Below are 24762 nucleotides of genomic sequence, written 5' to 3'. Positions count from 1 at the left end.
CCCCTCTGGCAGTCACCATAATGTAGTCTGTGTCCACAAGCCTCCTTTTTTTCTTTGTTTAACTCTTCATCCTTCTCACTCAGCCCCCAATCTCCTTCTCTCTGATAGCTGTTAATCTGTTCTCTGTGTTTATGAGTCTGTCTCTACTTTGTTAGTTTGTTTTGTTAAATAGATTCCACATATCAGTGAAATCATATGGTACTTGTCTTTCACTGCCTGGCTTATTTCACTTGGCATAATACTCTCCAGGTCCATCCATTCTGTTGCAAAAGGTAAGATTTCCTCCTTTTTATGGCTGAGTACTATTCCATTGTTAAATGTACCAAAGCTTTTTTATCCACTCATCTACTGATGGTCACTTGAGTTGCTCCCAAGTCTTGTCTATTGTAAATATTACACTACACATAGGGGTGCATATATTCTTTCAAATTAGTGTTTTGGGGGTATATTCCCAGAAGTAGAATTACTGGGTCATAAGGCAGTTCCACATTTCATTGTTTGAGGTAGCTCCATACTGCTTTCCATGTTGTCATTTCTGAGTCCCTTGGTGGTGGGTAGGTGGGACACATCATAACAGAAACTGTCATTAAATGCTGATTTATATTCTATCTAGTATAATGTTATGAATTAAAGTTAATTTTATACAATAATGTTTAACATGTCAGCTCCAAGGAAGTGGGGAAAGGAACTGTAATACTGAGTTTAATGGCTAACCTTTACTGAGTACTTTGTATTTGGTGTGTGCCCAGCACGTGGGTTCTCTTGGAATGCTCACAGGAACCCCATTAAGTTTGTATCTCATTTTCATACTTTTGGGTAATAAATTCTTTAATGTCACACATTTAATAAGAGGATGTGGAGATGGATTACAACTCAGAGGGTCTGAGCACAGCAGTTTCTTAGAGGCATATAATCTAATTTCTTTTTGTGATAAATAAAAGGTTTCATATCACCACTTTGAAGTCAGTGTAGTAATTATGCTTTTATTGCATGTTATGACCAGCCAGTTAAGAAAAGGTGTGACTGTGGGCGTGGAAGATTCAGAAGAAACATGTGATACAGGAAGGGAAAGAATCAGAGAAAGGAGATGCGGAGATAGATGAAAGTGCAGGAAAGGGGAGAGGACAATGGATGGTGGAGAGGAAGGAATATTCAGGCAGAGCTTGGAAGGGAAGGAAGCAGAGAATATCTAGTTTCGTAGGTAAGGAAAGAACCATAGACAGTTGGAAGTCTAATTAAATATCTTTATCATATCTGGCTTTCCTTTGGCTTTATGAATTTTAGCATGCTTTTTGAAATACTGATTAGCTCTTCTACTGCTCACAGTTCCTCCACTGTTCTTGTGCGTTAGCCCTCTGAGGCTTAAATTCATTTCATTCTTTATGATGAAACTTTATTCAAAGTTACAAGATTTGGAATTCAAGTTGTGTATACATATTCTCCTTATTTTCTTACGTAACATATGATGTATCCACAGTCACATTTTGGTAAGTGGTTTGGGGGATTTAGTTTAGCCTTCTATCAGTCTTGTGAATTTCTTTTTATACTCTTCAAAATTAATTCTCAAACTTACCATATCTGTTGGTTTAAAGGTTTGTTTAGAGCTGAAATAAAGTTTGACAGCATGGAAGAGACTTTGAGAGAATTAAGACATTTCTCCTGTGATATGACCAAAGAATTAACTGTACATTTATAAAGCAACTATTTAATTATCAATTATGTTTACTAGTTACTTGATCTCAAATAGAGTCTTTGGTTGTATTTTAAGTACGTTATTGAGTGTGTTGTAATGAAACGAGCACTGGGCTCACCTGTAACCTTGGGCAGGTTACTTTAACTTCTTTATTTCCTAGTTTGTAAAATGGAGATTGCATGTGTTTACCTAAGTGGGCTAGTGAACAAATGTACATGAGTAGTTGAAAATACTTTTTAAATAGTATTGCTAAATACAGCATGGTTGTGACATTAGTATATTACTTTTTAGATTATCCCTTTTATTAATTAAAGGATGAGCAGGTGCAGAACAGACTAATTTTTCTGTTTCATTTAGATTACCCAAATATGAGTTTCAATAAACTAAAGCAGTATTAGTCAAAGACACTTGGTCAGCAAATGGAAGGACAGTGGTTGAGTTGTACCTAAGTAATCATAGATCTGTTTAATAGGGACAAATATCTATGTCATTAGTTCTGGACTAGTGTGTTTCCTTTTCACAGCATTTTAATGCATAACTTATCAATCTCTTTTTATCAGCCACTCTGAGTTTTCCACACCCAGACTAGCATTAAGCAAGATAGAATAAGCAAAAATCAGGGAAGGTCAAATAAGTAATCAAATGATCTGATTCTTACTGGATACTAATGGAATTTTAGACTTTTAGAAAATGATTAGTTAATTGTAATAGACTTGTTGACAAAGGGTCAGTTTTTGTAACATTGTTGTAAATTATTAATGAGGTTTTGAAATTACTGTGTTGGATTATTATCTATATTAAAAAATATACATAGTTTATTTTTCATATTAAGTCTCACATGAACATTTTTGTTGAAATGATAATGGTAATATGGCTATCATTTTTCAAAAGCCTTATCTTTTAGAGAAATACTGAAATACTGATAAATGTGATGTTTTGTAAGTGGATAGGGCTATTAATGAAACAAGATTGGCTGTGAATTAGTAATTATTGAAGCTAGATGATTGGTTAATGGAGGTTTATTTTAATATTTTTGTATATTTTTGAACATTTTTTATAGTAAAAAACTAACAAATTAAATTTTACTGCTTTGTGTTCTTGATGAACTTAATGAAATAGTTGTATCATGCTAATTTAAAGTCAAAGTCATGGTAATGAATATGAATTCTTAAATAATTCTTGTTTTTCTTATGTTATATAATAGGAATGTTTATTATAGCTCTCTACTAAAATGATAACAAACATGTAATTATGACTTATTTCATATGAGCAATTTTATGCAGTTATTAAATAAAATCTGTGCCTTAGAATGGGAAAAAAAGACTTATTTCGAAATGTTTGGAAAAATCTAATTTGTAATAATTGAATATAATTTTTAGTTATATATTTGGCTTCTTTCTATGTGAACCACAAAATTATGACATATATAGAAAGTAATAATTCATTAGCTACAAATGACTGTTTTAATATAGTTATCACTCTTGTTATAATTGTTCATTTCACATTTGTCCTTTCACTGGACTATAAGTTCCCTGAGGGTAGTCTGTCTGTCCTAATGACTGTGTGCAGCACAGTGCTTGGCACATAATGTGCTCAATAAATACAGGGGTCTGACCGTGGTTTAAAGAATACTATTCATGTACACATAATCTTCTTTTAGATTTATTTTTAAAAGGTACTAAATGTATAAAGTGTTTATTAAATGAAGAGCACAGTGATAAAGGTCTTACTGAAATAATTCATGAAGTAAATTCATACCAAGTGTTTTGTCTCCATATTTAACTGTTTTCTTTTATGTGACAAGTGCTCATTTGTTTTGTATTTTTGTAATACCATTTCAAAGGTGAAGGCTTTTTAGTGTATTAATTGTAGTGTGCATAGTATACCCTTGGAAAAACATGATACAGAAAGGCAAAGGAATGTGAGAAAAAAATAATTTTTACATAGTTCTTGAACAGTTGAATAAACAAAAGAGAAATGTTATTGTGTTTTACTTTTTAAACTGTTACAAGTAAAAAGGTATAGTTATTGTAGTAGGTAGTTAAATGAAGTTCCTTCCCCTTGGGATAGGGGGTATATAACAGTACTTCACAATCTTTGTCAGTTGTCGGATGTGGGCGCTTCCTGACTCTGGCCTGTGGTGAGGACTTACTGAGGTACCCCTTGGTGTTCCTCCAGGGCATGGGCCCTGCTGCATGCACAGCCTCCTGGCCAGCCGTCAGCTGGTTCTCTGTATACCTGCTGGACTTTGAAGTTTAATATTCCTATAACACCCTTCCCTTAGAACCTTTGATGAATGACTTCATTAGTTAAAGGCTTGCAGTATGTTGGGGCCTTAGAGATTTTTAAGCCTTATGTTTCCCATATTACCAGTAAAATAGATGCAGTCAATATGAAGTCATAACCATTCTGCTTGGCTTTCAGACCTCCATAATCTGGTTCCTCTTCAACCTTGGTTTCAAATCTAGTCAGAAGACCTTGGGAAACTGAACTGAACTAAACTGGGATGCAGTGTTCAGCTAAAATGCTCTCAGAAATCACACTCATAGTTATGGGAGCTAGACCTGTTCACATCCCAGCCTGTAGTCTCTGTTCTTGGAGGCAGGGACTTGCCCTTATTTTCATAATGCATTAGTATTTTTTTATTCATGTTTATTTTTAAAGTATATTTTATTGATTATGCTATTACAGTTTTCCCAATTCCCCCCCCAATTATCCTCCCTCCACCCTGTACCCCCCAACACTCCAGCATTCCCCCACCCTTAGTTCATGTCCATGGGTTGTACTTATAAGTTCTTTGAATTCTCCGTTTCCCACTCCATTATTGATCTCTCGCCGTCTATCTTATGCCTACCAATCATGCTTCTTCTTCCCTGTACCCCCTTCCCCCTACTCCTCTCCTCCACATCCCCGCTGAAAACCCTCCATGGGATGTCCATTTCTCTGATTCTGTTTCTGTTCTAGTTATTTGCTTAGTTTTTGTTGTTGTTGTTGTTGTTGTTGTTGTTTTAGGTTCTTTTGTTGACAGTTGAGTTTGTTGTCATTTTACTGTTCATAGTTTTTTGTCTTCTTCAGTTTCTTAGACAAGTACCTTTAACTTCTCATATAGTAAGGCCTTGGTGATGATGAACTCCTTTAACTTGACCTTATCTGGGAAGCTCTTAATCTGCTCTTCCATTCTAAATGATAGCTTTGCTGGATGAAGTAATGTTGGATGTAGGTCCTTGCCTTTCATGACTTCTAATACTTCTTTCCAGCCCCTTCTTGCCTGCAAGGTTTCTCTTGAGAAATCAGTTGATACTCTTATGGGAACCCCTTTGTAGGTAACTCTCTTCTTTTCTCTTGCTGCTTTTAAGATTCTCTTCTTATCTTCAATCTTGGGTAATTTAAGTGTGACGTGTCTTGACTCCTCCTTGGGACCAATTTCTTTGGGACTCTCTGAGTTTCCTGGACTTGGATATGCACCCAGCAGAGGGTTCTTGATCCTAGCCTTAATGGTCTTCAGAGTGTGCGATCCTGCAGGTGGGGTTAGGTATGCCTTCTTCCTCCCAGAGCTTTGTACTCCAAGGTGTGAGGGAACCTGCCTGGCTGGAAAGAATCTCTGGCTCTTGCCCATTTAGCTTCCAGCCCACTGCTCTTGCAGGAAGCTCACACTGGACCTCACAATTCTGCATGCAGCCCCACACTCTCCAGCCACACTCTGTGGAACCCTGCAATACCTTCACCGTGCAGGTTTCTAATCTTCCTGCCCAGCTTGGTTCAGTGGGTATGAACTGCACTTTCAATCTGGTTTCTTTTCTGCCAGAGTGACTGCATGCGCAGGGGGTCCCTGCAAGCCACACTTCAGCTCCCTTTTTAAAAAGTCTCTGTGTGGCACCCGCACTGCAATGCAAAGTCACTGCCTGGTTCTCTGTGTACTCTCCCTCCCCCCAAAGCAAAACACTCTCTTGGTCAGGACTGGCCACAGCTTGCCAGTGCCTCCATTTTTAGGGGATGGAATTTCTCTCAGGAAGTCTCCCAGTTGGCACTGCAGCAATGGACATGCTGCTCACTGTGTGAGCCTGAGTCTCATAGACTCCGTATATCCTCCCAAGTCTCTCCTGATCAGGGTTGGGGGCTCCCTATATATGGGAGCCAGGACCCCACTCTGGGTGGGAAAGGAGCTACTAAAGCTGCATTTTCTGTCTGGTCTCTTCTCTGCTGCAGGTACTCACACAGGGTATTTCGCCTTCAACTTAAAAAATCTCTTAGTGGACGGTGCAAAGCCTCCTGTGTACTCCTTGATTCAAAAATTCATATCAGCTGAGATTCTGTTGATTGTTCAGGTCACTTGTTGGAACATTAGCCAAAAATCCATGCTGACGCACCAGCAAGTGGGCTCAGCTTCCACCTACCTGACTGCCATATTCCATCCACTCATTCATTTTTATTTCTGAATAAAAATGATTCCAGGCCCTGTGCCAGGCAGTGGGGATAGTGGTAAATAAGGTAGAAGGCAACACCATCACATGGTGAACAAGGAGGGAAGATGGTGAGATGAAATGAGGTGGAAGAGATAGAGAAGAGTCAGAACATTCAGGGACTTGTAGGTTACAGGAGTTTGGATTTTATTCTTAGAGTAATTAGTTGCACTGGAGGATTTTAATAGCATACTGACTTGATCTGACTTGCATTTTTTGAAAGATCACTGTGGCTTTATGGGTGAAGAATAGATTTGTGGTGTTGAATGTCAAAAAGAGGTCCAGTGTGCTGGCTATTAAAGATGTACATGAGAGAAGAATGATACACAAGGTCTGTCCAGAAGATATCCAGCCACGTGATATGAAAAATAGAGACCTTTGTTGAAGAAGATACAAGATATAAGAAACATTAGGATATGTCCTATACATAGGATAATAATGCCTTAGTGCCCTTCAAACTAGGCACCTTGGGACCTCATGCAGTTTTTCCCAGTCGCCATCAGCTGCCCATCATATTTTCCTGAATCTCATTGACAGTCTGAAATCTCTTCCCTATCAAAGGTGATTTTAGTTTTGGGAAAAGCCAGAATATGCAGGGTGCCAAATGTGGGTCGTAGGGGGATTGAGCCACCTGGGTAATTTGATATTTTGCCAAAAAACTCGGCACAAGATATGATACATGAGTGCAAGTGTTGTCATGGTGAAGCTGCCTGCCAATCACCAGTTGCCCATAGCTGTGGCCTTCTGAATTATCTGAATAGTTTCTGTGGGAGAATATTCAAGCTTAACACAAAATTTGATGCAGATTTGTTGCACTACTCTCTCAGGCATTTTGAATGCAATAGCCACACAGAACACATGCTCACTCAATGGTGTCTACCATTCCCACTGACTAGCACAGTGAAGTCATCATTGTTCACACATACGCATTCCAGTCCATTCTTCTTGGCTGCTAAGTTCATAGATGTTGTGCAGACTGTTCTCATTGTATTAACAGTGGCTGGACTTTTCCCGGACATTCCTTGTATCTTAGACTATAGCAGTTTATGGTGGCAATAGAGATGGCAAAGAGATAACATCAGTGTAATACTCAAGGCCATCTTCAGTAGGTACTAATATTTGGAGGGTCTATTTAACCATGGTGGTTATAGTTAGTCATAGGATTCTTTCTGGGCTAATTTCATTGAATCATGAAAATAATTATTAAGAGTATATGCTTGTGGGTCCTGAATTAGTAATTTTGGGGTGGAGTCTAGGGAAAATTTTTTTTAAAGTTTTCTGAGCAAGGTCAAGAAATATTCTTTTGAGAGAGAGTAGGGTGGGAGAATATCAGTCAGTTGTCTCCCATGTGTGCCTGACCCGGGATCGAACCCACAACCTGTTGGTGTACAGTATGACACTCCAACCAACTGAGCCACTTTGCCAAGTTGGTCAAGAAATACTTTTCTATCCTTTAGAATACTCATGTAGAATTACACAGAACAGTTCTTTAAATCCAGCACTAAAGATTGCTCCACCAGTTAATACTGTAGTTTCCTTTCCTCCCCAGAAATATTACCGATAATTCCCAAAAGTTAATCTTTCAGCACTGATTCCAAAACCCTTTCACTGAATTAATTTTATTCTGATATGAATCTCTCCTTCTATGTTCCAAGAAAACTTCGTTTTAAAATAACAAATTGCTTCTCTTTATTTAGAACCCTGAAATTTATGTAAAAGCTTCTCATATCCTTTTTTCTTTTTTAATGCTTTCTAGATAAAAGTGCTTTCTTAGGCTATCAGTTCCTACTGCTGTGGTTTCATAATTTGTTAGTATTAATCAAGCTGTGCCAGCACCTCTGAATTAGGTTACCACACCCTCTCCTGTGCTTCCCTGTGTTGGGTGGGTTCTCTGGGTGTACAGCTCTCATAGCATTGGCACCACAGCCATTCCATCTGCAGCAGATGAAACAGTAATCAAGGGCAGTTCTCAGACTTCCGGCCAAGATGGAGGCATAGATAATAAACACACTGTGCCTCCTCACACAACCAAAACAAGGACAACAACCAATTTAAAAACAAAAACAACCAGAACTGACAGAAAATCAAACTATATGGAAGTCCAACCAAGGAGTTAAAGAAAAAACATTCATACAGAACAGTAGGAGGGGCAGACACAGGCAGCCGGATGGAGAGGACTCGAGGCAAGGTGGTGGCTGGCAAACATGGCAAGGTAGTGGATTGCATACTCATGCAGATAAACCGGGAGGAACAACTGTAGAGTGAGACAGAGCACACAACCTAGAGTTTCAGTGCAGGGAAATAAAGCCTCAAAGCCTCTGACTGAAAACAACTGTGGGGGTTGAGGCAGCAATGGGAGAAACTCCTGGCCTCATAGGAGAGTTCGTTGGAGAGACCCATGCGGTCTTAGAATGTACACAAACCCACCCACACGGGAATCAGCCCCCAGAAGGGCCCAATTTGCTTGTGGGTAGTAGGGGAAGTGACTGAAATCCAACAGAGAGCAAAGCAAGTGCCATTGTTACCTCTCAGACCCCTCCCCCACATACAGCATTACAATACAGCAATGGGGGTTGCCCTGCCCTGGTGAATACCTAAAGCTCTGCCCCTTCGTACATAACAGGCACCAAGACAAAAACAAAAAATGGCCCAAATAAAATAACAGATCAAAGCTCCAGAAAAAATACAACTAAGCAACGAAGAGATAGCCAACCTATCAGATGCACAGTTCAAAGCACTGGTTATCAGGATGCTCCAGGAACTCACTGGGTACTTCAGCAGCATGAAAAAGACCCAGGCAGAAATGCAGGTCACATTATGTGAAATAAAGAAATATCTATAGGGAACCATCAGCGATGGGAAGAAAACCAGGACTCAAATCAATGGTTTGGAGCAGAAGGAAGAAAGAAACATTCAGCCAGAGCAGAATGAAGAAACAAGAATTCAAAAAAATGAGGAGAGACTTAGGAACCTCCAGTGTTGTGGAAAATCCATCCACTCTCGGGGAGATAACAAAGCACAAACTTTACTACTTGGGGGCTCAAGGGGCGGGGTTAATTTCCCCAAATCCTGAGCCCCGATCTTCACTCTCCCGGGGTTTAAATAGTCCTGGGCTTCCTGCCTACATGGCGAAGCAAGGTTACAGAAGCTAAATGCGGAAGTTAAGTCTAGCTACCTTATATGGGAGACAAAAGAGAAAAAGCGCAGGAGGAAATTTGCAGAAGCTACAGAGCACAGGAGCTTATCATGGGAGTTAGTGTACGACCTTCAGATAAACTGGCTGTTGCCTTGGTTAGGACTGGTCAGCTTCTACAGTTCTGTGTGAAATTTTGCAAATGTTACAGTTACAGAGGAACTTTTGGAGTTTTTCTTTTCCTGCCACACCAGGACATCTTTAAACGTTCCAACATCCAAATCATAGGGGTGCCAGAAGAAGAAAAGGAAGACCAAGAAATTAAAGACTTATTTGAACAGATAATGAAAGAGAACTTCCCCAATCTGGCAAAGATAATAGACTTTCAGGAAGTCCAGGAAGCTCAGAGAGTCCTAAAGATGTTGCACCCAGGGTGGAATACACCAAGGCACATTACACTTAAATTACCCAAGATTGAAGATAAGAAGAGAATCTTAAAAGCAGCAAGAGAAAAGAAGAGAGTTACTTACAAAGGAGTTCCCATAAGAGTATCAGCTGATTTCTCAAGAGAAACCTTGCAGGCAAGAAGGGGCTAGAAAAAAGTATTTGAAGTCATGAAAGGCAAGGATCTACATCCAAGATAACTTTACCCAGCAAAGCTATCATTTACAGTGGGAGAGTAGATCAAGTTCTTCCCAGATAGTGTCAAGTTAAAGGAGTTCATCATCACCCAGCCCTTATTATATGAAATGTTAAAGGGACTTATCTAAGTAAAGAATATAAAAAGTATGAACACTAAAATGACAACACACTCACAGCTAATAACAACCGAACCTAAAAAAAAAACAAACCAAAAACAAACTAAGCAAACAACTAGAACAGGAACAGAATCACAGAAATAGAGATCACATGGAGGGTTATCAGCAGGGGAGTGGGAGGGGGAGAGAGGGGGAAAAGGTACAGAGAATAAGTAGCATAAGTGGTAGGTAGAAAATAGACAGGGGGAGGTTAAGAATAGTATAGGAAATGTAGAAGCCAAAGAACTTATATGTACAACCCATGGACATGAACTAAAGGTGGGGAAAGCAGGTAGGAGGGGGTGTGCAGGGCAAAGGGGAATAAAGGGGGGAAATGGGACAATTGTAATAGCATAATCAGTAAAATATATTTTAAAAAAGAAAGAAAATAGTAATCAAGGGTAGCACTTTTAGAAAATTCTTTAGTTTAAAAAGTATATACATTTTGCCTGATCCCTTCTTCTCTGGGGCTGAAGGGAAGGCCCTGAATTTTCAGTGACATTGAAATGAGATTAGCACCATGAAATGAACAATAGAATAGTACAGAACAGAAGAAAATATTTGTGAAACCAGTATCTGATAAAAGGCTTGTATCCAAGATATAGAAGGAGTTCTTACAACTTAAGAGAGGAAACCCAACTTAAAAATTGTATAAAAAATTAAACTTACATTCACCACATGACTCAGCAATTCCACTCCTAGATACTTACTTAAGAGAAATGAGGATATATGTCCACACAGAGATTTGTATGTGAATGATCACAGCAGCATTATTTATCAAAGTCCCAAACTGAAAGCAATTCAAATATTTATCAAAAAAGTAAAGTAGAAAACTGGACTTGAACAACAATTTTTTAAAAAATTTATAAAAATAAATAAGTAAAGACAGAGTGCCCAAACTCAGCAGGTGGGGGACGGAGAGGAATAAAAAATACTTTTGTTGAATAAAAGTATTTCTTTACCAATTTGGCAATGTGGCTCAGTTGGTTGGAGTGTCATCCCATGCACTAGAACTGCAGTTCAGAACTCCATAGGTCTATGGTGGAGTCTGAGATTTTTCAGTTCAACAAGCCCTCCAGTTGACTCCAACGCTGCTGATCTGGGGACCATGCTTTGTATGAAAGCCTTAGAACTTGTTTCTAATCCAGGCTACATGTTAGAATTTCCTCCGGGATGTTCTAAAACTGATGCAGACCTTCACCCAGAAGTTAAATCAGAAAGCTCTTCAGGTGATTCTGATGTGCAGCCAGCTTGAGAACCTTAACAAATGGGATTCTCTTTACTGTAATGGTACAATAACTAGCTTCCACTTATGTCTCCCTCAATCACACCTCACAGTTTAGCCTATAACCTAGCCCCCAAATTATGATTAGAATCCTTTGGGGTAGCTAGATGAAACTACCATGCTTTAATTATGCATTTTAATGATAATAAAATATAACATTTTGCATATCTTATTTACTCTCTACCTTGTGAGGTACTTTTATTGCTTCCATATTATAGAACAAAGTATAGGAAGTGCAAGGACTTGCTCAAAATCACACAGCCAGTGTAAGTGGTGTAGCGGGGACTTGAAAAGAGGCAATCAGATCCCAGGGTCCCAGAGAAGCTGACACTAACCAGCACTTGCCTTCTGTAGTCTCTGTTTCTGTCAGACCTTTAGCCCCAAATTCCTAGCTGATCTTGTATCTTTGGAAATGGAGCCAAACCCCATGCAAACTCAAGGCCCTTTTATTAGTCTCCAAAAAACACATACCCATACCTACTCTGAGAGTGTTTCTATACCCCAAAGACTTACTGTTGTCTTGTTTGGCCTATAAGCCTGTCGATGCTGGAGACCGAGCTCTCTTACTCTGATTGCTTTAGCTGAAAGAGAAAGAGCCACCAAGCCAATTTTTAATATCCTGTTTCTTCTCTTAAAGCTCTGATACCTTAGACCTGAGCTTTTTCTTGTGTCCTTAATCCTTAGCTGAGTTCCTTGAAGGTAGATATATGAAAGGCTTGATGTTAGAGATTGGACTAGGGCATTTAATCAACTATTTGTTATTGAGGTTCTGTTACTTCCCCCCACTCACTTTTTAAAACAACAATTGGTTTTCATTGAAGCTTCAGGCAATTTTAGTGCCTTAAATATTCTTTGTTAACATAATATTGTTTTAGAAAGCTGAGTGTCAGGAAGGCCCATTTTTTATTTATCAGTGGCACCCTTACTCTTAATATGCTAAAGCATACTTGACTTGTGAGGGCAGAATTAATCTTTTATCAGATGTACCATGGATGCTGTTGGTTTTAGGAAAATGCACTTGTGTTGTTTTAGAATTAATGTTCCCTACACACCTTTATTTTCCAATACCTGTTCAGAATGGATAAGGAAGAAACAAAATAAGATTCACCAACATTAAAGTTAATGCAAAGGAGACATAAGTTGCTGCTGTTTAAAAAACTGAAGAAATTGTTCAACTGGATTTCATCTTGACTATGAGGGAAAAGAAGATGAAAGTAAGCCTGTGATAGAGAATATTTGGACCTCCTTTTATAAGCTACATCTTTGTGGAGCAGTGAAGAAAATGTTGGCACAATTATAAGAAGATACTTTTGTACATGGAATTTTTCAAAGTGGGGGAAAACAAAAAAGGAATTTCATCCTGCCCTTTGTTTAAATAAAGTGGGGCCAGGCACCTGTGCCAAAAGCTGTCAGTGTAACTTCTTCACAGCACTGAGGCCTCAAGGTGTCACATGCCTGAGGGTCACTGAGGGGATTGTTAAAAATACTGATCTTTGGGCCTCACTCGTTTTGGCTCTGAGTTTTTAATAAATTCTTCAGGGGATTCTAGTATGTATTGCATTAGTCAGGGTTCTCCAGAGAAACAGAATTACTATGAAGTGCGTGTGTGTGTATATAAGGAGATTGTTGTAAGGGATTGACTTATGTAATTATGGAGGCCAAGAAGGCCCAGAGTCTGCAGTTGGTTAATTTGGAGACACAAGAAGCCTGGTAGAACCAGGAGAGCTGATGGTATAAGTTCCAGTATGAGTTTGAGACCAAAGGTAGATTACTGTCCCAGCTCAAAGATAGTTCAGGGGAGAGATAGAGGGGGCAGGAAGGGTGGGAGAGAGAAGGAGAGAGAAGAAAGAGAAAACAAATTCTTATTTAGTCTTTTTGTTTCATTCAGACTTTCAGTGGGTTGGATAAGATCCCCACCCACATTGAGGAGGGCAGTCTGCTTTACCTTTTCAAATGTTAATCTCATCCAGAAACACCCTTATTGACACACCCAGAAACAGGTTTAACCAAATATATGGGCACTTCATGGCATGGTAAAGTTGATAAATACAATTAATATTATACCTTTGAAATCTGAAGAATTTGAAGCAGTCAGGGGCAAAACTAGATTTCTTGGAAGAAACACTTGAAGGGAGAAACATAAGACGAAATCATCGTTGCATTTTAGAAACCAATTGTATAATTTTAATTGTAAAAAATCTCTAGATTAGGCAAATCAGTAGAGACAGAAAGTTGCCAGGGACAGGGGATGGAATGGGGAAGTGACTGCTAATGGGGATCGGGTTTCTTTTTAAAGTGATGAACGTGTTCTGAAATTTGGTATTGGTGATGGTTATACAACCTTGTGAATATACTAAAAACCACTGAATTGTACTCTTTGAAAAGGTGAATTTTATAGTATGTGAATTATATATCAATAAAATATATCTCCTGAGAGAGGGAGATGAAGAAGTAGAAGTAGATAGTATTGACATCTTTGAGATTTTTTCTATGTAGTGGAAAAACATGGGGTGATAGAAGACATGTGGGGTGAAGGGAGGACTTCAAAGAAAACCCACAAGAGATAATGCAGCATGTCTGTAAAGGGATTCACATGATCTAATGGATAGGAGAATATTATTAAGGCAGGTTGGGCAGATGGAATTTGAGGAACCTAACCCTTAAATCCACTTGAACGCCACCTTGAATAACTTTCTTCCTGCCTCTTCCCTAGGTGACAGATCAGTCAGTGAAAGCATTTGCGGAGCACTGTCCTGAACTTCGGTATGTGGGCTTCATGGGCTGTTCAGTTACTTCCAAAGGAGTCATTCACCTAACTAAGGTAGGACCATTGCTGTGTTTCCTCATTGTTTCCAATTATCATTCATATCAGTGCTCTAGCATTGTTAAATGCACTGGAATGAGAAATAATCAGACCATAATAGAAGCGTACTAGTGTTTCATAAAGTTAAAACAAATTTAAGGCAACAATACCAAAGCTATCCTTTATGAAGTCAGTCACTTATTTATTAGAAAAGCCGCTTAGCTCTGGCTGGTTCAGTTTAGTGGCCTGAGTGTGGGTCAGCAAGGCAAAGGGTTGCCAGTTCGATTCCCAGTCAGGGCACATGCCTAGGCTGTGGGCCAGGTCCTCTCTGGGGGGCATGTGAGAGGCAACCACACATTAATGCTTCTCTCCCTCTCTTTTTTCCTCACTTACCCTCTCTCTGAAAATAAATAAATATTTTTAAAAAGCAGCTTACTCTTTTGCTTTTTCATTGCTAATGACTATGAAATTTATGCATTAAATAAATGGATAAATGTGGCAAGAATTGTTTAAATGTTAACTTAGTGTATTGCATTTATAAAATATTTTGATTGAAGTTTTAACAGCTTACATATCATTAGGTCAGCTTTTAAGAAGGGAATATGGTCAGTGCATAGTTTTAAGGTGAATATGTAAGGTGAAAGAAAGGTGACTGTATATCTAAAATTAATCTTATAGTTTTCCTATATACCAAATGTAAGAAATCTCATGTTTTAGTAATGATGAAAGTGCTGGTTCCTTTGTAATCTCTCACTTACGTGCCAGCTCTGCTGTTTTCCTGAGCTCTAAAGTAATTAGGAGTTAATTCTTACATACATGTAATGAAAAAAAAACTGGCTCTAAAATTGACCTGTGTAATACCTGAAATTTGTTACTGCATGAATTTTAACTGTATTATACAGTACTTAGGAGGATGGATATGATTCTCACCTTTTCCACTCAATAGCTAAGTAACCCATTTATTCAAACTTCCTTCAGTTCACTACTATTTGAAAACTACTGTGTTAGCAGCACAATGCTGAAATAAAACAGCTTGAACGTCTTGGTAGATGAATGTTTGTCTAGTCACATCTAATGCTATGTATAGTGTAGAGTAGGAATGCCTTTGGATGAACAGATTATGCACAAGTGACCATATGTGGGATTTTTATGATCACAAGAAATCATATTCATTAAAGACAAAACAAGACTTATTAGATCATTAAGTGCTTCTCTGAGCCTTTTCAGATAGCCAAAAATTATGATACACTGGTACTTAAAAATTCAAAGAGCAGGTATAGCAAATGTCTGCATTGGAAAACTCAATATGTTGAGAAGGTTCTTGACATTATAGGACAGGATTGGTGGTTTGTGCTGTCAGCAGTTAATCTGCTGGATCACTATCAAAGCTAATCCACATAGTTTTGAGGGTCATATCTATTGGAAGACTGGTTTGTGGTATATTACTGCTTAGGTTCCTGGATTCAAGTAAAGGCAAGATAGCATTTTATTATTATTTATTTTTTAATATATTTTATTGATTACGCTATTACAATTGTCCTAATTTTTCCCCCTTTACCTCTCTACCTAGTAACCCCCATTTCCTCCTGCAATTCCCTGCTTAGTTCATGTCCATGGGTCATGCATATGAGTTCTTTGGCTACTCCAATTCCTGATACTGTTCTTAATATCTCCCTGTCTGTTTTGTAACTACCAATTTGTACTTCCTAATCCCTGTATCTTTTCCCCCACTCTCCCTCTTCCCCCTCCCAACTGATAACCCTTCAAATGATCTCCATATCTATGATTCTGTTTCTGTTCTGCTTGCTTGCTTAGTTTGTTTCTTAGATTCATTTGTTGATAGTTGTGAATTTGATGCCATTTTGATATTCATAGTTTTGATCTTATTTTTTTCCTTAAATAAGTCCCTTTAACATTTCATATAATAAGGGCTGGGTGATGATGAATTTCTTTAACTTTACCTTGTCTGGGAAGCACTTTTCTGTCCTTCCATTCTAAATGATAGCTTTGCTGGATAGAGCAATCTAGGTGGTAGGTCCTTGCTTTTCATCACTTTGAATACTTCTTGCCAGTCCCTTCTAGCCTGCGAAGTTTATTTTGAGAAATCAGCTGATAGTCCTGTGGGGACTCCTTTGTAGGTAACTGTCTCCTTTTCTCTTGCTGCTTTTAAGATTCTCTCTTTATCTTTAACTTTTGGCATTTTAATTATGACGTGTCATGGTGTGGTCCTCTTCACATTCATCTTGTTTGGGACTCTGTGCTTCCTGGTCTTACATGTCTGTTTCCTTCACCAAATTAGAAAAGTTTTCTTTCATTATTTTTTTCAAATAAGTTTTCAATTTCTAGCTCTTCCTCTTCTCCTTTTGTCACCCTTATGATTTGCATGTTGGTACATTTGAAGATGTTCCAGAGGTTCCTTATTCTATCCTTGGGTTTTTCTTCTCTTTTTTTTGTAGTTTTTTTTTTCTTGTTCTTCTGATTGAATATCTTTTTATTCCTTATGTGCCAAATCATTCATTTGATTCTTGACTTTACCCCCTCAACTTTTGGTTCTCTCTGAATTCTTCTTTATTTCACTTAGTGTAACCTACATTTCTACCTGGGTCTTTTTTACACCATTGAAGTAACCAATGAGTTACCTGAGCATCCTAATATCCAATATTTTGAACTCTGCATCTGATAGATTGCTTATCTCCATTTTGTTTATTTCTTTTTCTGAAGTTTTAATCTGTTCTTTCATTTGGGCCATATTTATTTGTTTCCTCATTTTGGCAGCCTCCTCGTGTTTTTTTCTGTATATTAGGCAGAGCTGCTTTGACACCCTGTCTTATCAGTGTTGTCTATTGTAGAAAAAGCACCTGTAAATTGTGTGGTACAAAGCCTTAGGTAATAGCCATAGTGGGGCAAAGCATGGCATCACTCTGTGGCTCTGTGGGCTCAGAAAAGGGACACTGGCTGTTGCCTGGCCTCTGGAGTTTTATCTGGGAGGAAACTGTCTCCTGGCACTCACCTTGATGCCAGTCATTTGACCTTCTCCCCATATGACACTTATACCCTTTCAGCTGTTGCCTGGTGCTGAAGCCCAGAGGGATTTTGTATTTTGAATTTGTATAAGTCCTAAGTCTGTTGCAGGCCATTTAAGAGGAGACTCCTAAGGGTCCTGCAGTTTCTTCCTCTGCTCCAACCCCCATTAGTTTTTCCCAGAAGTTATAAGGACTTACCTTTTTGGCACTGGAACCCTGGGCTGGGTTGTCTGGTGTTGGGTTGGAATCCCTCGCTCTTGATGTATCCCTCCCAATTTTTTTCCATCACATGTGGGTGTGGGACTGCCCATTCCATATCTCCATGCCTTTATGCACCTCTCTGTGTCTCCATGCCTCTCTGCACCTGTCTGCGTCTCTGCCTCTCCTACCCATCTGGGTGAATATGGTTTTTTTAATTCCTTGTCAGACTTCCATACAGCTCAATTTTCTCATGATTCTGGGTGATATTTGTTTTGTAATCTTCATGTAATTTTTGCTGTGGTTGTGTGAGGAGATGAGCCTTGTATACCTATGCCTCCATCTTAACTGGAAGTCCAGTAGCATTTTAAATATGCATAACTTTTGAAAAGCCATTTAGTTGTTTTACCTCTTGAAAACTAGGGGAGAAATCAGATTTAAATAAAATAAAAACTTTTTTGTTAAAATATTTGCATTCTGACAAAGTGTTTACATACTAAGATATTAAAAAATGTAATTTACATTCACAAAATTTTGTAAATATATGAATGGTCTTAGACAGTTGGGTTACTATTATTACCATCGTGGTTTATAGTTTCTAAATAATTTATCATCATCATGGTATATAATTGTTACATAAATAATTAGGGAGATGTCAGACACATAGAATAGAAGCTCTCAACCTACGTATGTGTACTCTCAATCTACGTATATGATTTAGAAAATCTCACCAACTTATTACTTTACTAAGTCTCTGGCTCTCAGTTTGCTGATAGAGGCAAGTGCCATCAAATCTTTGTCTACTAACTATGAAGAGAAGTGCCTGGATTAGGTGATTTATCTCTAGATCTAGAGATTTTTACACACAGAAATAGCTATGAATTTAAGAATCATTGACCTGGAAAGGATTCTGTGGGGGTTTTACTGGAACTAAGAAATATGAAGTTTTAGCCCTGGCTGGTGTAGCTCAGTGGATTGAGCTCGGGCTGCAAACCAAAGTGTCGTATGTTCGATTCCCAGTCAGGGCACATGCCTGGGTTGCAGGCCATGACCCCCAGCAACCACACATTGATATTTCTCTCTCTCTTTCTTCCTCCTTTCCCTTTCTAAAAATAAATAAATAAAATATTTTAAAAAAGAAATATGAAGTTTTTAGTAAGTTAGAAAAGAAATTTGGGGGTTTGTGACAACTTTGATTCTTAAGCCAAGGGCAAGAACACAGAAGGTGGGGAATTTAGATTTTATTTATTTATTTTTAGAGAGAGGGGAGGGGAGGGAGAAAGAGAGGGAGAGAGAAACATCAATGTGTGGTTGCCTCTTGCACATCCCCTACTGGGGATCTGGTCTGCAACCCAGGCACGTTCCCTGTATATATTGCACTTGTGAGCATTTAATAAACTCCCCTCTCTGTGGCTTCAAGCTACCAGCACACAGGCCCCAACAACACCCTTAATCTTCTTCTCAGCTCTTCTGCTGAAGAATTTGACCTTCACAATGATATACTGCTTTGGAAGCTTCATTCCCCAGAACTTTGTAGTAGCCCAGTCACACAACAGCAATAATTAGACACTCCTGTTTTTAGCAACATTTACCCTGTGTCTGCTCACTGACCAAGGTCCCCAGTTTATTAAGGTTGACAGTGGGGCAGAAGCTCTGATTCCTCTTTAAGTGGCCATGCCTCATACCAACTTTTCTAAAGTAACCTGAGTAATTTTTGTCAGAGTTGATCCTGTGATGATGCAAGCCACCAGTGTTACCTCAGCCTTCCATGTGGTTCCTATGCTTGCCAGTGGCTGTGGCTCTTGGCCCTGAAATTCCCAAGTTTTCCTCAGTCTGGATGGCATGTTGGTGGCCAAGATGCAAGAGCTAGATGGAAGAATATTTAGATCATCTTACAGTGATCCCTTTGATTTAATTTTACTTGGCTAGTTGCCAATTTACTTTACAGTATTTATTGATGACTTTAGTCTTGAGATACATTCTGCTAATATCAAACAATATTGGAGTAGGATACCTTCCTTTTAAGCTGCTATGACTGTGTAAGTAAGAGTACAGAAATAGCTAAGACTGAGAGAACTCAGATTGAGAAGATAAAGTCAGGTGTAGTAGATTGTATTTGGAAACATGGAGATCTACATTTAGGAAGAAATAATAAGAACTTTTGAGGTCTTCATTTCCCAGTTGAAGATATTAGTGACTTGTATGTGGCAGAATTGAGTTTCTTCCATCACAGGTACGTTCTTTTTATTGCAATGTACCTGTTCATAAATATAAAATATCTCTATCTTGGTCTCTCTCCTACTTTTTAAAAACAAGTTTAGCAAATGCAAATAAGTCGTTAACCCCTTGCCTGAATATCATTTGCCTCTAAAAGGACTAGTAGAAACATGTCAAAAGGAACTAGAAGCCAACATGTAGTGGCTCCTATTGGCCTAAGTTGGGGTACTTTGAGCTTCAAAAATGAAAATGATTGCAATCGATTAAAACAAACAAAAAGGGGGGGGGTTCAAAGATGGGGCATAGGTAGAAATGTGTCGCTTCCTCGCACAACCAAAAGAAGGATGACAGCTGATTTAAAAACAAAAAACAACCAGAACTGCCAGAAAATCAAACTGCATGGAAGTCTGACAACCAAGTAGTTAAAGAAGAAACATTCATTCAGACCGACAAGAGGGGCAGAGAGGACGTGGGGCAAGGTGGCAGCAGACTGGGGTGAGTGAGGCAGTGGCTGGTGGATGGGATTTCCCAATTTCTCATGCAGATAAGCTGGGAGGAACAACTGGGGAACAAGACAAACTGCACAACCTAGGGCCCCAGTGTGGGGAAACAAATCCTCAAAACCTCTGGCTGTAAAAACCTGTGGGGGTTGCAGTAGTGAGAGAAACTCCTAGTCTCACAGGAGAGTGTTGAGGGGACCACACCCATGAGGTCCTAGAACATACACAAACCCACCCACCCAGGAATCGGCACCTGAAAGGGCACAATCCATTTGTGGGAAACAAGGGAAGTGACAGAAAGTGGAGTGAGAGCCAAGCAAGAGGCATTGTTCCCTTTCTGACCTTTCCCTCACATATGGTACCACAATGTAGTGAAGTGGGTTGCCCTACTCTGAGGAATATCCAAGGCTCCTTCCCGTACAATGTAACAGGTGTGCCTAGACAAAGAAATATGGTCCAAATGAAAGAACAGATCAAAACTCCAGAAAAGAGCGAAGCAATAAGAAGATAGCCAACCTATCAGACGCAGAGTTCAGAACTCTGGTAATTAGGGTGCTAACAGAAATAATTGAGTTAGGTCATAAAATGAAGGAACAAATGAAGGGGATACAAAGAGAAATAAAGGAAAATATACATGGAATCAATAGTGAAGACAAGGAAACAGGGACTCAAATCAGTAATTTGGAAAAAAAGGAAGAAATGAACATCCAATTGGAACAGAATGAAGAAAAAAGAATTTTAAAAAATGAGGAGAGGGTAAGAAACCTCTGGGACAACTTTAACCATTTCAACATCTGAATCATAGAGGTGCCAGAAGGAGAAGAAGAAGAGGAAGAAATTGAATGCTTATTTGAATAAATAATGAAGGAAAACTTCCCTAATCTGGTGAAGGAACTAGCCATGCAAGTCTAGGATGCTGAGAGAGTCCCAAAGAAGTTGTATCCAAGAAGAAACACACCAAGACACATCATAATTAAGTTACTCAAGATAAAAGATAAGGAGGGAATCTTAAAAGCAGCAAGAGGAAAGGAGAGAGTAACATACAAAGACTATCAGCTGATTTCTCATAAGAAACTTTACAGGCAAGAAGGGGCTGGAAAGAAGTATTTGAAGCCTTGAAAGGCAAGGACCTACATCCACAATTACTCTACCCAGCAAAGCTATCATTTAGAATGGAAGGGCAGATAAAGTACTTCCCAGATAAGGTAAAATTAAAGGAATTCATCATCACCAAGCCCTTGTTATGTGAAATGTTAAAGGAACTTACCTAAGGAAAAGAAGATGATCAAAACTGTGAATAGTAAAATGACAACAAACTCACAACTATCAACAACTGAACCTAAAAAACAAAAACAAAAAAGTAAGCAAACAACTAGAACAGGAACAGAATCACAGAAATGTAGATCACATGGAGGGTTATCAGTGGACAGGAGGAGGGGGAGAACGGGGCGGGGGAAGGCACAGGAAGTAAGAAGCATAATTGGTAGGCATAAAATAGATGGGGGAGGTTAAAATTAGTATAGGAAATGGAGAAGCCACAGAACGTATATGTATAACCCAAGGACATGAACTATGGTGGGGGGAGGATGCTGGAGAATGGGGGGTGGAGGGTAGAGTGGGAGAAAAAAATGTGACAACTTCATTAGCATAATCAATAAAATATACTTAAAAATAAGAGAAACAACATGCATAAAAACCATGAGTTCACAGTGGTATATATAAAGAACAAAACAAAACTGGATTTCCTCTTCCAGCTAAGATGGGGAAATAAGTACTAGATTTATTCTCTGCCCCGAAACCCCCAAAACAGACAAAATGTATGAAACAGTGGTCTTCAAGACACTGGATATCAAGGACAAGGATTCCTGAGACATGAGAAACAAACAAGAGGGGCCCTACGATTGCCTCTGTCTAATGCATTGAAAGAGTTTCCAATGCACATCACAGGGAGGGGAAAACATAGGCACAACACAGCTATCACAATTGAAAGGGAACAGAAAGTCCAGGGAGACCAAGGCACCCAGAGTTTAGAGGACTGAGTACCAGCATGGAGAGAACTGCACGGAGAATCCCAGAGATCTGTGGCTTACTTCCCTTGTGTATCCAATCCTAGATAACCCATGAGTAAAGAAGAAATCAAAAGAGAAATCAGAAAGTACTTGAAACGGAAGGAGAATAAAAACACAACACATTAGATTTATTGTGATGCTACTAAAGTACTCTTTAGGTAAAATTACAGTAGTTCTCTGCCCCCTCCCACCCATCTGTGATTTTGTTTTCTGTGGTTACAGTTACCTGTGGTCAACCATAGCCCAAAAACATTAGATGGAAAATTCCAGAAATAAGGAACTCATACATTTTAAATTATGAGTTGTCCTGAGTAGTGTGATGAAATCTTGTGCCATCCTGTCCCATCCCTCCTGAAGCATACGTACAACACAATAAGATGTTTTGAGAGACAGAGACCATGTTCCTGTGACTTTTATTACATTATATTATTGTAGCTGTTCTATGATGTTTTTAATCTCCTGTCTAATTTACAAATTAAACTTTGTCTTAGGTATGTATATATAGGAAAAAACAGTATATATAGGTTTGGTACGATTCACGGTTTCAGGCATTCTTCAGGGGTCTTGAAGTGTATCCATGCAGATAAGAGGGGACTACTGTAATAGCACTGAACACCTATGTAAGAAAAAATGAAAGATCTCAACTCAATGATTATAGCTTCTATCTTACGACGCTTGAAAAAGTAGAGCAAATTACACTCAAAGTAAGCAGAGGAAAGGAAATAATGAAGTTCAACATGGAAATAAATGATATGAAAAATAAAAGTTGCAGAAATTTAGTAAAACCAAAAGCTGGTTCTTTATAAAATACATAAAGTTGGTAAGTCCCTATTTAGACTGATTAAGAAAAAGAGAGATGCCCTGGCTGGCGTAGCTCAGTGGATTGAGTGCGGGCTGCAAACCAAAGTGTCACAGGTTCGGTTCCCAGTCAGGATACATGCTTGGGTTGTAGGCCACGGCCCCCAGCAACCGCACATTGATGTTTCTCTCTCTCTCTCTTTCTCCCTCCCTTCCCTCTCTGAAAAAATAAATAAATAAAATCTTAAAAAAAAAAAGAAAAAGAGAGATACAGAAAACACGAATTGCCAATATCATGACTCAGAGGAGTGACATGACTTACAGATTCTGTAGATACCAACAGTATAACAAGGAAATATTATGGGCATCTTTATACCTATAAATGCAACAAATTTGATGAAATAGAAAATTGATTTGAAAGCTACAAACTGCCAAAGCTCATTCACTTAAGAGAATATAGATTATTTTAATACCCCTATGTCTCTGAGGGAAACTGCATTTGTAGTTAAAAACCTTTCCTCCAGTAATACTGTAGGTCCAGATTGCTCACTGGTGAATGTTACCAAATATTTGTTAAAAACTTCTTGAGTATCTCATATATGTCTGTGTATTTATTTATTTATATATACATATATATTTGAGTATTTACTAGTGAAATTACAAAATGTTAGGGATTTGGTTTAAAATAGTAAAAAGTGAATACAAAAAAGAAAAGGAGAAAAGTGGATAGGCCCATAAAGTAGACAAAAATGGTAAAATATAGATAACTGAGCTGGATTATAGAGCATGGGGGCTCATTATACTATTCTCATTTTGTTTATATTTGATAATTTCCATAATAAGAAAGAAAGCCTGTAAGGGATAAAAACTTAAAAATGCTGTTATTTAATGTAACATGATAAAATCATACTATTCAATATTATACCTTTTAAGAATGTACAGTAAGCATGGGAGATACTCCAAATAATAATTAATAATATAAATATTAATTTAAAAATCAAGTAGGCTTTTATGGAGTCTGAAATGTCAAGTGGCAAGTTATTTTTACATGTAGTTGGAATGCAAACCTCATAAATGCTGTGGGTTTATGAATTTAATATCACATTATCTGTTATGAATTGATTTATATCAGATCAGTTCAAGTGATTTCAGTCAAGAAGATCTTACTTTAAATGATTTCAGGAAGATGTCAAAGAAGTTTTGACAAAAAGTTTATTTTTATTATATGCTATGTAAAACTTTTACATTTTTTATAAATTAGGGATAGATGTATTTTTTTAGATTGTTGAAATATTTTAAAGTTAGGACTGTTAATTAATAATATTAGGTCTGATACTACATTAAATCTTATTGTTGCTTCAGTTATTTAGTTATAAGCATGAACTAACTTCTTAGGATATGATAGGTATCGGCCTGGTTGAAGATTTTTATGTTGGCTGGTGCTTATTTTTAAACAGTTTTTTGGGGGAGGTGACAGCAAAACAAAATGCCCAAACTTCTGATATTTTCTTAAGCCATTTAAAATACTTTTTTAAAAATCATGTTTTTAAAAAGTGCTTATGCTTGAAAACATGAAATGTTTTCTAAAGGAAAACAAAATTGATTTTTTTAGTCAATTTAACATAAGTAACTGAAAGTATGTTCATTCATGCAGCTAACTCAATTTTCATCTTCCTTTTCTTGTTAATTCAGATACTAAAAAAAAAAGATGAACTTTTTTGCCTTTTACATTTCCAAACAACTGATCAGATAAGAATGCCTCATTCTAAAGGAAGAACATACTATT

The 24762-nt window shown here is 38.1% G+C and overlaps 1 protein-coding gene across 2 annotated transcripts in view; it reads left to right on the top strand.

Moving 5' to 3' along the window:
• FBXL17 (F-box and leucine rich repeat protein 17) overlaps positions 1 to 24762 on the top strand; it is a 470512-nt gene that overhangs the window by 127739 nt on the left and 318011 nt on the right. For both annotated transcript variants that reach the window (XM_045837972.1, XM_045837971.1), the window contains one exon: positions 14082 to 14189. In XM_045837972.1, the coding sequence (XP_045693928.1) occupies positions 14082 to 14189 (108 nt within the window). The remainder of the gene's footprint in view (positions 1 to 14081; positions 14190 to 24762) is intronic.

Source organism: Phyllostomus hastatus, unplaced genomic scaffold (assembly GCF_019186645.2).
Source record: "Phyllostomus hastatus isolate PE091 unplaced genomic scaffold, TTU_PhHast_1.1 phas_contig_254, whole genome shotgun sequence".
Lineage (NCBI taxonomy): Eukaryota > Metazoa > Chordata > Mammalia > Chiroptera > Phyllostomidae > Phyllostomus > Phyllostomus hastatus.
Note: the sequence above shows the minus strand (reverse complement) of the source record. Positions and strands in the feature narration are given on the sequence as shown.